This window comes from Topomyia yanbarensis, chromosome 2, assembly GCF_030247195.1.
Source record: "Topomyia yanbarensis strain Yona2022 chromosome 2, ASM3024719v1, whole genome shotgun sequence".
Lineage (NCBI taxonomy): Eukaryota > Metazoa > Arthropoda > Insecta > Diptera > Culicidae > Topomyia > Topomyia yanbarensis.
In genome coordinates, this window is record NC_080671.1 from 420569777 (window position 1) to 420585426 (window position 15650).

Consider the following 15650-nt stretch of genomic DNA (forward strand, 5'->3'; position numbering starts at 1 on the left):
AGGACTCAACATAGACTCAACAGCCGGCTTTGCTTGTGATTTGCACAGTTTCTGTTTTTGTGACGTTTCCGATACTCATCTGAGGGACGATTGGAAGTCGGGATGTGTGTATATGGAGATGGATTTGTATCTGTCCACAAGTTACTCAGATACAGATCCTTTTTTGTGGATAGTGTCATACGATTGATTTAGAAGTGAATCAGTTTTAAATTTTTTCTTGTAGGTTTTATATATAGAGTAGAATGTGGTCAAATTCGTATGGGAGTACAATAGGTATAGGGCAGTATCTTTGCTATGTTATTGCAAAGATCGCTCATGTTGCGTGAATTAGATACACGGTATAGAGAACATCTTTGACGACTGTCATTTCGGTTGTTACTGTGGATCAACTGTGTTAGTTATGACGTCGTTTATGTTTCCGTGTGTTGTTTTGCGAAAACGCTTTATCGTTTGTCCTCAGCACAGTACATTTAATCGGAATGTACATTGTACAGTACATTTAAAGAAATGTCAAGTGAGTTTTTTCTTAAGTAAAACTTAATGCTGAATACGTTTTGGTTTTCCGATATTTTTGCTTTTGAAAAAAAATATGGACATGAAACATACGGCTGGGGCCCCGATATGTCAGCCGTTTGGCGACACTATTGTTCACTACTATAATGTAAATTAGAATTATTTCGACAAGAAAATTGAGTGCGAAAAACGCCAAAACGAAGCGAAGAGAACATAAAGATCACAATAGCATCTGTTCACAAGGGCGCCAGTATTCGATCAGCTTCTAAACAATTCAAGGTTTCGTTCAAATCATTACGTGCTCGTGTGAAAGGGAAGTGATTATCATCAAAGAAAGCGCATCAGATATTTCGCGTGATAATTCAAGGTGTTGTTGAAGTTGATAATCGAAAAAAAAACATGATCCAAAAAAGAAGGAAGTAGAAAAAAATCTCCGAAGTGCAAATGTGATCGTCGCACATCTAAGTAACCACGTGAGCCGGACTGCACAACTTCAATTCCACACTGTGGCGACGACGAGGATACCGAAGAAGTCATTTGCAAATATAAAACCATACTCAGCTGCGGAAAAATCATGTTTTTTCAATATTTTCTTTCGCGGCTCCGAGATTTTTCACATCATTTGCCACTTTCTCATTTTTTTACCTGAATGACATCAATGGATTTCATTTATTATTTGTGTTATTCATTTTTAAATAGTCTGCTGTGTTCATACTCTTCAAATGAAAGTTGAACCGCTAATTTTCTAGGCGTGTACATTGTTTTATTCAACCTGGAATATAGTGACCTATCGTATCCCCAGATTTTGAAAATTTTGAAAAAAAAGTACCTTCGCCTTATTGGATTTAGCTTGAAAAATATTTAGCCAGGCATGAAATCATTATTGCTAAAACGTGGCCATATGTATAACCTTTCCAACGAATGTTTGTTTGTCAAAATCAGTACAAAAATACCATCGCACGAGCTCACCAAAAAACTGACCTTCTTGACCCCACACTATTTAGGGACGGGTAGCCTTTTGGTGGTTTAGTGCATTTACAAATTTTCGGAGCCAACGGAACTTTTTTTCTCGTTTTAAATGAAAATGGTTAAAGCTAAACAATGCCATAACTAGTTGTACAATGTTGTACAACAGACTGTTCTGAAAGTGCGACTCTTACTGTTTAGAGAGATTGGATGCCAAGAAGCCTTCTGACAATAGCCTGTGAGAATGTTTCCGCCCATAAATCAACCACGGCACATCCGGATTCGGGAAAGGTATCACCATTTGTTCGCCACATACAGTTTACTTTGACAGTTTTAAGTCATATTCAGGTTCCAATATTCCTCGTTTGGACCAACATTCCTCGATAGGGCCGAGTTCTGGTGTGTTGGGAGAGCTCTTGTCCTTGGGCGCCACCAGACCCTTGTAGGCGTTATACAACTACATGTCCTCTTTTCCGTAATAGCAGTATTCAAAAGTCGGACAAAATAGCATGGAATAATCGTGTTACTTCATGAAAGACGTTATTTTCATGCACTTTTTCACATAAACTTCCTTGTTGACGGTCTCGATCGCAATGAAAATGTCGCATCAAACCACAAGTACAGAAAGCCTGCCGGATCAGATATTTCTGTGTGATCTTCGACAGCTTCATATGCTTGAAAATATCGGCCACTGCTCCTCCCGGTTGCATTATGATAGTTGATTTGGTAACTTTTAACGGTTGCACTAACTTGGCGTGCAAGTACTTCGAATTCAGGCAATAGGAAACCAAAATTTTCCAGTGTTTCTTGTCTTGCTTGGACGACACTGTCCAAGAGCAAATGTCCAATAGAAAAGTCTGCACGAAGGCAAATGAGAAAAAAATGCGAATTTCTTGAGTTTCATGCAAAGAAATCCGTCAAGTTTACGTCGACCAAATTTTTATCGTAAATCCTTTTAAAAAGCTCTACTAAATTTGGAATGGCTTTGAAAGTAGCCGATTTATCAATATTTTCAAATTTATCCAGAAGTCGGTATTGCATGGATTTTTTCGAATCATTGTCTGGTTCCACCTAGAACACAACACATTCGGCTAAGTGGGTGCACTACAACATTGCCAGTCTCTGAAAATACAACTTCTCATTTATTCGGTAGTGTTGCTGATTTTTTTGGTTTCAGGAAAAACTGATTCAGGTGCTTATCACGAGTTCTTTATTTATAAATTTGGAAAAATTGCGAAAATAGTAGCAAAACATAAATTTTATAAATTTTAATAAAAACAAAAACAACATTCAATGGAAATAGAATTTCAAGAGAGAAAAATAACAAAAGGAACAAACGAGGAAAAACTAATAAATAGACACAATGAAACAAAAGAAAAAAGCTACAAAATGACATAATGGAAAAAGATTAAAAATATGCAAACAGGCAAAACCTGACAATATCAAATAAAGAAAAAGATCCAAAACGAAGAAATAACAGAAAAAGGACAAAATTCAGACAATGTAAAATTTTTAAAAAACTTGCATGTGTGAAAACAATTTGAATAAATAGCAAAATAAAACCGAAAGCATAATTAAGACAATCAAACTAAACGAAGGAAGTGAGAAAGAAAATTAGACAAGCATTGCAGAAATAGAAAAATATTGCAAAATGGGTAAAATAGTGTTAAACGGGTAAATAACGAAATTAAAGATAAAATATCATGAACATGGAAAACATTAAAAATTAAAAAGGAAGAAAAATGAATACAGCAAAAATATAAATACAAGAATACAATAACAAATATAGAAAAGAACGAAATAGAACCACTGAAATAATCGTAAAAATATCAATTATACAAAATGTTTGAAATATAAAAATTAAAGTACCACATTTAAAAATTTCAGGCATAAAAACAGGAGATTAAGAAGTTGTTAAAAATGTATCAAAACAGAAGAAATGATAAAGTACAAGAATGGAATGAAAAAAATAAAATAACCATGAAAAATCAAAAAAAAAAATTCTCAAAGAAGAATTAAATAAATGGGAATAGATTGAAGAAAAAATACAAAGTGGAAATAGGCCAAAACAGACAATAGTGAAATCATAGAAAACATGTCAAATCCAAATGGGTAGAAATGAAAATCCTAGAAGAAATTGAAAAAAAAACAAGAATATTATCGAGAAGAAAACAAGAGAAAATTTAAAAAATAATTAAATCTTTAAAAAGTAAATGCGGAAAAAATAAAATTTGATGGAATGGAAAACCGAAAACATGCACTAAGCACAAAAAGATCAAAATAAAGTAATAAGAAAAATATCCATATGAAAAAGTAACAAAATAGAAAACATGGAATTCAAAATTGTTTAAATGTGTAAAAATAGCAAATGCATACCAATAAACAAAAATGGGTGAATATTGAAAATATACATGCAAAAGAAAAGCATAAATTTCTAAACTGATAAATGGAGCACAGAAAATTTCACAACGCAAAAAAAAATTAAAACTAAAAAATAGAAAGAAAAAAAAGTAAATGAGAGAAACCTATAATGAAAAATATGGAAAAAAGGAAGATACAGAAATACTAAAATAAGTTTATTGGAAGATATGAAAAAATACAAAGAAATAATAGAAAATAAAAGTTGAGTTAAATAAATTAAATAAATTCAATGAAACCAATTAAAAAAACGAATACAAATGAAACGAATAAAACGATAGAGAAAATGCAAAAATGTAAAAAAAACAAAACGAATTGAAAAATTGGGACAAGTACAAAAAATGGGACAAATTTTAAGAAAGACACAAAAATGGTAAAAATAGAAAAAGAAAAATATGGGGGAAAATATATAAAAAAGTAACATAAGATTGAATGAAGAAAATGGAAAGAATACAAAACCTGGATGAAATGGGAAAAGAAACAAAAAAGCAAATATGAAACAAAAGAAAAAATACAAAAATTCATTTAAATTGAGATAGCTTGTTAAAGATGGCAAAAACTGCCGGGTTCTCGTATTGAAACAAAAATACGAAAAATTACTGTGGATCGTTTTCTTCGAGGATTTTTATGTTCTTTCTTGATTTGTGGAGTTATTAAGAATTAGTTTCACAAATCGTATTTGACCAGTCGAGCATTCTAAAAGAAGGTTACTGAGTTTTTTTTTATTTCTAATACATTATTTTGATTCATTTAGCAGCCATGATGGATTGAAATAAGTAGAAATAGAAGTCACATGTCGTCCTGATTAAATAAAAAATCGCGATTGTAATAATCATTAAAAAAACCACTGTTTTCTTGAAATCCATACACAGATTGAACGTTTCGAATTAATTAGTTAAATACGATTCAAAATCAATTTTGAAAGCCCAGAACTTTTAACTTTAACTTACTTCTTTAAATAGTTGGCCAAAATTATGATAATTGTTGTAAAGTATGAAATAAAAAACAAATTTCAGTTTTTTAAAACACAATTCACAAATAAAAGATCTTGTTTTTTTTTGCCCACTGCGCGTTAAAAATCAAAAACGTTCTAAATTTCAATGTTTTCCTTTGATTAGTGTTTCATGCAGTATAAATATTATAATGTAATAATGTAGATTAACTTTATAATAGAAATTGGAGGAAATTAAATCATACCAACATTGAAACTCTAATTGAATTTTCAAATAAATTGTTATTGAAAAAATATTTGACAGAATAATTCCTTCTGTTCAAAGTCCGGGCCCCCTCCAAGACTCCGGGCCCGGGGGAAACACCCCGTTCCCCCTCCCCTCTCGGCGGCCCTGAGAACAAGATCTCTGACCTAAATGGACGTCAGATTGTGATAAGTTATGGTGTGCAATACCAATTTCACCTTTGATTCTTCCTATAAGTTGGTGGTGATGACCTAGTAAGTATATGTATATGTGAGTAGATAATGAATCCGAAAATAAGTATTATTTTAAATTTTCATATTAGGCAATTAAGGGCGATTAAATGGCGCGTTCCGTGGGCGATTTAAGCGCGGGTTGGGCGGCAAAAAATGACGGCGGCAAATCGCCCAAATGTTGCATTTAAATTGTCCCCTAATTGCCAGCAATTTGCTGGCAAATTGAAGGGTAATTAACGCATCCGAGTTGGCAAATAGCCCCCCGTTAGCCAGCTACTTGCCCTTTTTGACTGGGTAACTCTACAGCTCCGGTAGGACAACTAAAAAAACTATGTATGACTTTCACGAGCGTTATCTAGTTTTCGGTATTTTCACGGAGACAGAGTCGCCGCACAGAATTCTAGACCGTATGAGTTGGACATGACTGTGGACGGAATTTGCTCTCCTATCCGCTAAGTAAACTATTTCGTAGCATCCTTTCTCACCGTTATGGTTACATTCTGGTTTTCCGTTGAACATTTCTTGAATTTTTTATGTGACCAACTTCCAGTTCAATCAAAAGCAATAGCACCCTTGTTGGAAAGTACCGATCCAAATTCATACTACATCATTTATGGATGAACTTAAACAAACTTCAATAAAAACCCCCTTATGTCTTTAACTCTTGCTCGTTGGTTAAAATTTAAACAATTAAAGTTAAATGTTGCTAAAACTAAATATATGATTATCTCTTCGGCTAATACTAGGCCTGACGTTAACGTTGAAATAAATGGTGAGACTATTGATCGCGTTAGTGAATTAAAATATCTTGGAATAATCATTGATGATAAGTTAACCTTTAAGTCTCACATCGACAATGTCATCAAAAAGATTGCTAAAAAGTATGGTATATTGTGTCGTCTGAAAAATGATTTAACAATTAGTAGTAAAATTTTATTATATAAATCTATTGTTTCACCACATATTGACTTCTGCCCATCCATTTTGTTTCTTGCCAATCAAACACAAATATTGAGGTTACAGCGATTGCAAAATAGAATCATGCGATTAATTTTAAAATGTAACAGATACACTTCCTCTAGTTTCATGCTAAGCGCATTACAATGGCTCTCTGTGAAGCAAAGAATTTATTACTTAACAATGGTGTTCATTTTTAAAATTATTAATGGAATGCTGCCTCGATATTTGTGTGATCGAATTGAAAGAGGAAGTGATGTGCATAGGTACAACACTAGAAACGCGTCTGATGCAAGAACACCTAACTTTTTATTTAGTAGATCACAGAACTCCTTGTTGTATAAAGGAATAAGTTTTTTCAATTCGATGCCTAGACATATTAAACGTGCGGCAACATTAGCGGAGTTCAAAACACTATGTATTTCACACGTAAAATCTGCTTTGTAGACAGATTGTTTGAATTTTCATATTTTGGAGTTATTTGAATAACTATGTAATACCACGAAGATTGCATTTTTTTCTCTTCTATTATTTGCATTTAGTCACACTAAGTTATTATATTCGCTATGATGATGATGGATTTTTGTTAATTGTTTATTATAGTTTTAAAAAAATAATGAGATGTCTACAGAAGTCTGAGCCACGCGCGCGATAAGCAGATAGAGACTAACTTGAAATCGAACATGGTGACCAGTACTAAGAGCTCATCGGGTTGAATTGAAGCTTTTAGACTTTTGTTGTGATCAGGGTCTGATTTGATGATGGAGTTGCTTTGCTGGCTTTGGTCGACAATAGAGTTAATCTCGGTTATTGCTGCCATAGCGGCAATAACGGAGTTGGTTCGTTGAGTGTGGAGCTTGGTGACTTCTTCTGATAAAACAAGATATCGGGTTCAATTCCTGATCAATCCAGGGTATTCCCGGAAAGGAATATCCCTGGATTGCCTTGGGTTAGTGGTACGCAACTTTCAATAAAGGGGCCTGATGTGGATGATATAACTCGATTAGACTCTGCACTGCCACTAGGCTCGTCACTTCTCACCTTAGCAGGTGGTAGTACCGATGTCTTGGTCAGGCGGGAGGAGTCTTACAGAGAATTATCAGAAATGGAAGCTATTGGGTTCAATTCCCGATTCTATCAAGTATCTTTCCGGAATGGAAATTTTCTTGATGGACCCTGCTTGTTGATGGAATATTCGAAATATATCTGGTTACGTTCTTTTGAAGGAAAGGCTATGTCTGTAAATTGAACCAGTCCGTTTTTTTTGTTAACTGGTCTTGTCATGATTTAAAATATTAATTATCTTCTAGATAAATCGTTCAGCTCACACCTTTGTGGGGGTATGAGGTGGGACCATCATCATCATCATCAACTCTACCATTTGGTTTCACGAAAAAAATATTCCATATCTCAATGGATGGGTTGCACCATAACCAATTGGAAGCACAACAGCCCGCATACAGTCCGTGTCAAAAGCCCCCGAACCGATACCAGTAAAATAAACCATTCGTCACCTGTCATTGCCCTTCAGCACGCGGTATAATGTGTCGTAATTTGATTAACTCATTTGCATTCATCCGGGTTTCTCAGCCTAATATCCGGAGTTCCTCAGTGAAAGAGACATGACGGAGCACCACGTGTGTAATGTGTATTTGTCGTTCTATTTACCACAGTGTCGTAGTTGGAATGTCGCCAAGAAATAACTATCGGAAATGTAGACGAAATTAGCTGGGGAAACGATTTTACCACGAATCGACTTCCCAAAAAAATTCGGTAAATCAAACTTGATTTAACATTCTGACCGCATCGTTAGGTGTAGATTTGATGACACCCATGGCCGGGACCGAGATTCCCGATATAGCAGCTAATATGTTAAATTATGCGATGTTGTGTCTACACCGCACCGGCGCGGCGGAGGGACAAAATAAATAATCCACGAGAGGAAGTTATTTTTCAATGCGCTTCCGCGGTACCCGCCGACGGTTACGCGATTCACGCTTCGATTAGCTGGAAGAGCTATAAACTCACAAGATAATCGGTTAAAAATATGAATGTGTCATATAACCCGGTCATGCTCTTATTCGAAACATGAAAAAGCTATAATTCAATATCGTCGCTGTTGTGCTATCTTATGACAAACGCCATTTTGGGGTAAACTGAGTTAGATATGCCACATTACTTGCCTAAAAAATCTCTACAAAGTGGCGTTCACAGAATTTTGACATTCTGCTTGGTTACTGAGATATAGCGAGAAACGTGCTGAGAAATTTTTATTTTTTTGCTTCAAATTACTGTGTCTGGGGATTGGCTCTAATTATCTTTATGTATGAGATGTTTTTATATGTAAAACTATCTGATAAACACAATGGAATAATCATTTTCGAAAAAAATGCACGAACTGTGAGAAAAATGCAATTTAAGTTTTAAACTGGAAATATAGCATATTTGGCAACACTGTAACCAAAAATAGCTTTTTTTTCTAGATTCCCTGACTCATTTCCTTCAAAATTCTTCTCACCGATTGTTTATAGACCAAATGAAGCCAAAGATATGAATAAAAGTTAATAATTGATGATTTTTTTCTATGGAAAATTTTCCATGCACGATTATGACATGCCATACAAATTTTGTCATCAATACACACCTATGACACGTATCAGACCGACTTTTGTTTACATTTTTAAAGAAAACTCGCAATGTAGTTAACCGATTTTCGTAATATTTGAGAGATTAATGCAGAATAGATAGAAGCATCATTTGTCTTCTTTGAATTGTTTATACCATTTATAAGTTTCAAGATATTTAATCTCAAACTTTAAAAATCGTTTTTCTCGAAATGTACAAAATGGCGCTTGTCATAAGATAGCACAACAGCGACGATATCTCATAAAATAGCACTGAAATATCCCATAAATTTATATTGTTCTCTTATCTCTCTGTCCCCAGATCGCCGTCCTACCATGGACGAACGGCGGGTGGCCGACTACTTTGTGGTGGCCGGCATGCCCGAAAACCCAAAGCTGCTGAAGGAGAATATCTTCAACGATTCGTCCCACCTGCGTTCGGCCGTCACCATCGATCCGATCACCGACATCGGAGTGTTCTTTCCCTCGCTGGGCGAGAAGATACCGGCTGATTATGAAATCCTGGAGAACACACCGACCGGGCTGTTGGCAGATTTGAACTACGGTTCGGTGCGGACGGTGGCCTGCTTCGTGTACTACCGCCGGGGGAAGGACAAACCACCGCTGGTCGATATCGGTGTCCTGTACGAGGGTGCGGAAAAGATCATGTCCGATGCCGAAATTGTTCTCAACACGCCCGGTGACCGGTTGGCCAATGTGAATAATTCCTCCGCGAAAACATTTCTCACCTTTCGGAGAGCGAAAACAGACATGCCCTGCAACGAGCTGGTAGTGACGGATCTTTGCGTGGTAGTTCCGTCCAAGGGGGAAAAACCACCGCATGCCTTCTGTATGATTCATAAAACTTTGAATAAGGGCATCATGGGCAGTGATGTGTATCTGTGCTACAAAAAATCAATGAACCGTCCCAAATTGATCAGTTATCAGCCGGAGATTCTGCACCGCTATCCCACGGTGGATCATAACGATTTTCCACTGAATCTCTGCCCGAGTGTTCCGCTGTTCTGTCTGCCGATGGGCACAACATTGGAGGCGTGGCCACATGTGCCCGGCGGCGATGGAAAGGTATGTTACGAATGACAAATTTGAATTGACGATGGTCAGTCACCGAGAACGGCATTTTGATTGAGAGTCTTTTTCTTATTTCAGCAAAAACGTAAGGCAATACAACCAATATTCAGCACATTCGTGCTAACCGTCAACGATGGAACCTACAAGGTGTACGGTTCAGCCTTAACATTCTACGAAGACTTCAAGTAAGTATGGGAACTTGCAGGAATTTATTTTATTATGTTATTTGCAATACCGATGAAATCAAATTTTTCTTTTGAATTGACGGAAGTAAAACTTACGAAACTAATTTGTGGATAATTCTTTACAGTATTATTTGACATAATGTCTAGAAATTCAATGGTCGCGAGTCCGTGCGATTCAGCGGTACTTTTTAAGGGAGAATACTTCCAAAATTATTTCAACATTAGCGTTGCGAAGCACGGCACTATTCGTAGACTGCATACTAATGATTATCATGTTGCCTATAGGTAGTCTAACTCATCGTGCTTGTACGATCAATGTTCCGGGCCGAGCATTCTATCTTTCAAGTCCAATAAACCAATAGCATGAGAATCATCATTGCCGGCCACGACCATCTTCACCGATACTTACAATAGTATAGAAAATGTGATGATGTGATACCTACTTAAAGGAAGGCCACCGACTCAGTGACCCTTTCGTAATTATTACTGAGTTAGATTGAAGGACAGGTATGGTCTAGAATTCACCACAAGCAGGCAGTACGACCAACAAATGAATCTTTTTATGTAGTGGCTTGGTTAGTATCCGAGGACGCGAATATTCAACTTAACCCTCAAAAAGGCAAGGAGTCTCAGAGGCCTGGCTATTCACGGTGCTCTAGTTTCAATGAATCTGTAATTTGAAATACAAATGATCGAGCGTTTTCGGGCTTCCGATTATCTCACAGATAAAGCGACAAAAAAGAGACTTTTGATTTCATTGGGTCTTAGGAGATATTTTTTAAACTCTGGATAGCCGGACACCGAGAGTGATTTAATTGTTTCCTGAACTACTGCAAATTGAGCTCCAAACAGACGGCTGAGGGAGTATTGCTAAAACAGAGATCTAACCTGATATATACGGTCAAATTGTCGAAATGATCCGAGGATCACAAGATTGGAATGCTCTTCTCATCACGTTGTTAGGTGGCTATAATATTTTTAGCCTAGTTTCACCAGCAAATTGGTGAAAATTTTAAGGCAATTTAGAATGATATTTTGCTGCGATTTGGAAGACGTAAAATGTTTAGTAGATGGGGTGTTTGAAGAAACCGGAAGAAGCCATAGAGGTTCAGGAAGTACGACTAGATTTATCCGCAGTACATGAAATATGACGATCCGGATAACATACGAATGAGTTCGAATCAGAAAGCACAGACCCACGCGCATCTGATTATGTAAATGAAAATACATTCGATTTAAAAGACAGGTCTGAAATAAAATACGGCTTTGATGATGGAGGAGAAGTATTAAACAAATCAGTAGTAGAGGAAACTACTATTCCATTGAAATTACTGGAAACTCCAAACGATGAATTTGTCCCACAAAAAGTTGCTATCAGTTGTCAGTCCTCATACATGATTCAACAGTCATCAGTCCACTCAGATAAGATCATGCGCATTCCCCACGCACATTGATGCCCTTGGGATTAGTGCCCTAGTTGGTCAAATAAACACTAAACAATCAGTCCAAGGAAATGTCAGCTAGATTTGCATAACACGACGGATACGTGTTCTCTTACAATGCCTGGACGGCGAAAACATTTAAAATTACATTCGACAAAATATGTGCGTTTTAAAAGTAGTAAAATGAAGATTACTACTTATTTGCAATAAAATAAGGTCTGAAAAGAAATTAGTCGAATAACAAAGGTGGTTCATTTTTTTGGGGAAGCAGGAGGGGGGGAGTTACTTCTCCGGTCATCACATCACATGCTTTGGTATTCTTAGTATGTATAACAAACATAAAAATGTGACACAAGGTGCTAAAATCGCACTGAAATAATGTCAGTCCTATTTTTCATTAGATTGTCTTCCCTAAAGATATCACCAAGGGACCCTTCATAAACGATGTCGCGTATTGACAGTTCGGAAAAAGCTTGACGTAACATGAATTACCGAGATAAAAACTAAAAATGAATTTGAGACGTACTGGTGAAGTAGGGATAGTTATAATTAAACCAACAACAATTAGCAATGTGCTTGGAGGGGAAGTGTATTTCAGACTTTTTCTGCTAGACATTATTTATAAATGGTCCCTAAACAAACAATATTCCGTAACGTAACATCGATGATAGAGCAGTGGGATTAAGGCCAAGTTTCCTCTGTGTCGCGCAAAACTGCTGGAAGTGGCTGCCTACGCATTGGGCCAAAGGTTGTTGGTAGAGTTCCCCAGCTCCGGACAATCGAGAATTTCTGAACTAACCTCAAACGCAGGAGCTATTTCTATTATTTTGTGACCAAATTCGCGAATCAGGTGATCGAAAACGAAGAAAAAGCTTACGAATATCTTCTCTCCAGTTATAGCCAATGTTGCGGTTAACTGTCGCAAGGCCGCCCATAAGCAAGCATATTTGTAAAATAACCAATAAATGTAAGATTTGACGAGACTGATTTATGACTTTATTTTTCGTAGTTCTTTTCAGCTCCTTACGATAACTGTCTTTGTTTAATATATGCCTTCAGGCTCGTAGCGTGCAGTTGGTCCTTGCCAACGGCGCTAAGCTCAGGGAGAATCTTGATCTGCTTTACTAAATAAGTGGAATATGTCACAAAATTAATCAAAATAAGTGTGTAATTTCCATGTGAAAATTATTGTAAATGTTATAGAAACTTAAATCGAACAGACCAGATTTAAGGGCAGTGAAGCTGGCCATCTCTTTGAAGCTGTAGTAAAGATCGTGGAGTAAAGTAGATCGATTATCATCGAGAAGATAACCCTATGCCGCACAATGCGAATTGAAGTCTCCATAGTGCCGGGTGGAGTTACGCAATAACACAAAGTTGCCAGTGCCCAACAAATCCTGCACAAAGTTGAGTCCATGGTTGAAATATTGAGCCATATTTTTATTGTTCCGGAAAGTGCCGGAAAATCATTGTTTGATCTGAAATTTTTAAAGACCAGAAGCTGTTTACTTCGGGTTTGTCAAAGCACTTTTTCGAGCTGTTATATTTGGCGGCTTCTCAAGAAAAAAAGTTTAGTCTTTACAAAAAATGAAATCTGCCAATAGTTTCTAGGAGCAGTAACAGATGTCCCCACAGTAGGATCGTCAGAGTCGCACTCTTCCTGAGCCAAGAGAGCATACAGATTTGTTGTGGAGAATGGATTATGGCAATAGATCATGTGGACTCTCCCCACAATAGGCACACTTTTCAGCATTCCCAATGCAAAAGCCATTCTAATGACTCTCTGTGCCCCGGATCTTATTGCTACTGTGGTCTTGCATTTAGCGCAATGTATGGTGCGCAGTACAAATAACCGAACAGGCAGACGGGTCTTGTAGAACATGACGTAATTGGACAGTGCTGTCCCACCAAAGGTCGCCCGATACGAGTTTGAAGGCACATACCCATACCCGTCCTGTGCGATTGACATTTAAAATCTTTACTCGCTGGAGCTTGAATAGGTCAACCCCCTGCTTCCGTAGATGCATGCATGCACAAACTCGAATCGGTGACCACACCCTCGCTTGCAACATTGTGGGCGGGCGTGTAGATGCGTTAGTATTACATAAAATATTGGTCGTCAGTAGTGTCATCATGCTTGCTTTAAACAGGGTATCACAATTCTGAACATATCTGTCACGGCTGAAATTTTCTGCGTCCGTTACTTTCAAAATGTTTAGATGATCTTTCATTCGAAAGAAGATCAGATATGGTGGGACCGAGTTCAATGTGATTGATTTTTAACAGGAGGGTGAAGTGTTCGCTTACGAATCTTGTTCGAAATTCATTTTTCTAACAGCTGGGTCTTTTTCAGGAATATACATTTGGGCAAGGGCCTAGAACCTGACGCAAAGTGAAAACTTTAATAATACGAAACAAGCGACAAATATTACGGGAGATTTAATAAATTTATTGACGAGCAAAAATGTGGTCACCTATCCTTACTCACCAGCAGACGAACGAGAACGGCCTAAGACTAATCGATTTCGCCAACTCCAAGAACATGGCCATAAGGAGCATCTTCTTCCACCGCCTCCTGCACCGATACACCTGGAGATCACCGCAACAAACATAGACGCAAATTGATCATGTTCTGATTGATGGACGGCACTTCTCGGACATTATCGACGTAAGGACCTATCGGGGCGCTAACATCGACCCAGGACTACTATCTGGTGATGGTTAAACTGCGTCCAAAACTATCCGTAGGGAACAGTGTAAGATACCGGTGTCCACCGCGGTATAAGCTAGACCGACTAGAGAAACCAACGTCGCGACAACGTACGCGCAGCATCTTGAAGCAGTGCTGCCACCGGAGGAGGAGGTCATTGATGCTCCCTTTGAGGACTGCTGGACCATGACTAAAGCAACCATAAACAGCACTGCGAAGAGCGTCCTGGGATACGTATAGAGGAGTCGACGGAACGATTGGTTCGATGGCGAGTGCCAGGAGATATTGGACGAGAAGAATGCAGCACGCGCAGCGATGTTGCTTCAAGCCACTCGTCAGAACGTGGAGACATAACGACGGAAGCGAAAACAGCAGACTCGTTTTTTTCAGGACAAAAAGCGCCGCCTGGAAGAGTCTGAGAGAGAGGAGATGGAGCTGCTGTATCGTTCTCAGGACACGCGGGCGTTCTTCAAGAAGCTGAATGACTCTCGCAACGATTTTGTGCCGAAATGTGTAGAGACAAGGAAGGTGGCATCATGACGGATGAACGTGAGGTGGTCGAAAGGTGGAGGCAGCACTACAATCAACATCTGAATGGTGCGCAGGCGGACAATCGGGCGTTCGAGGAGGACGATTATGTCAGTGTCGCAGCCGACGGGGATGTACCGGCGCCCACTATGAATGAGGTTAACGAGCCTATACAACAGCTCAAGAACAACAAGGCAGCTGGTAAGGATGGTCTAGGAGCGGAACTCTTCAGGGTGGATCCGGAGAAACTGACGGAATGCATGCACCGAATCATCAAAAGAATCTGGGACAGGAACAGCTACCGGAAGAGTGGAAGGAAGGGGTCATCACCCCGATATACAAGAAAGGCGACAAATTGGACTGTTAAAACTACAGAGCGATCACGGTGATAAATGCCGCTTACAAAGTGCTATCCCAGATTCTGTTCCGGCGCCTATCACCGCTGGTAAATGGATTTGTCTGGATTTCTCAGGCCGGTTTCATCAACGGCAGATCAATATACGACCAAATCTTTACTATACGGCACATCCTCCAAAAATGCCGTGAATACCAGGTCCCGACACATCACCTTTTCATCGACTTTAAAGCCGCATATGACACGGTGGACCGTGTGAAGCTATGGAAAATGATGGACGAGAACGGCTTCCCTGGGAAGCTGACAGGATGGATGGTGTAAGGCGTTGTGTAAAAATTTCGGGCGGCCTCTCGGGTCCGTTTGAAACACGCAGGGGACTAAGACAAGACGATGGGCTGTCCTGCCTGCTGTTCAATATTGCTCTGGAAGGT

At 38.2% G+C, this 15650-nt stretch overlaps 1 protein-coding gene across 7 annotated transcripts in view; it reads left to right on the forward strand.

The window, feature by feature from the left end:
• LOC131685231 (DENN domain-containing protein Crag) overlaps window positions 1-15650 on the forward strand; it is a 101902-nt gene that overhangs the window by 61008 nt on the left and 25244 nt on the right. For all 7 annotated transcript variants that reach the window (XM_058968812.1, XM_058968816.1, XM_058968813.1 and 4 more), the window contains 2 exons: window positions 9230-9993; window positions 10078-10184. In XM_058968812.1, the coding sequence (XP_058824795.1) occupies window positions 9244-9993; window positions 10078-10184 (857 nt within the window). In that variant the 5' untranslated portion in view covers window positions 9230-9243. The remainder of the gene's footprint in view (window positions 1-9229; window positions 9994-10077; window positions 10185-15650) is intronic.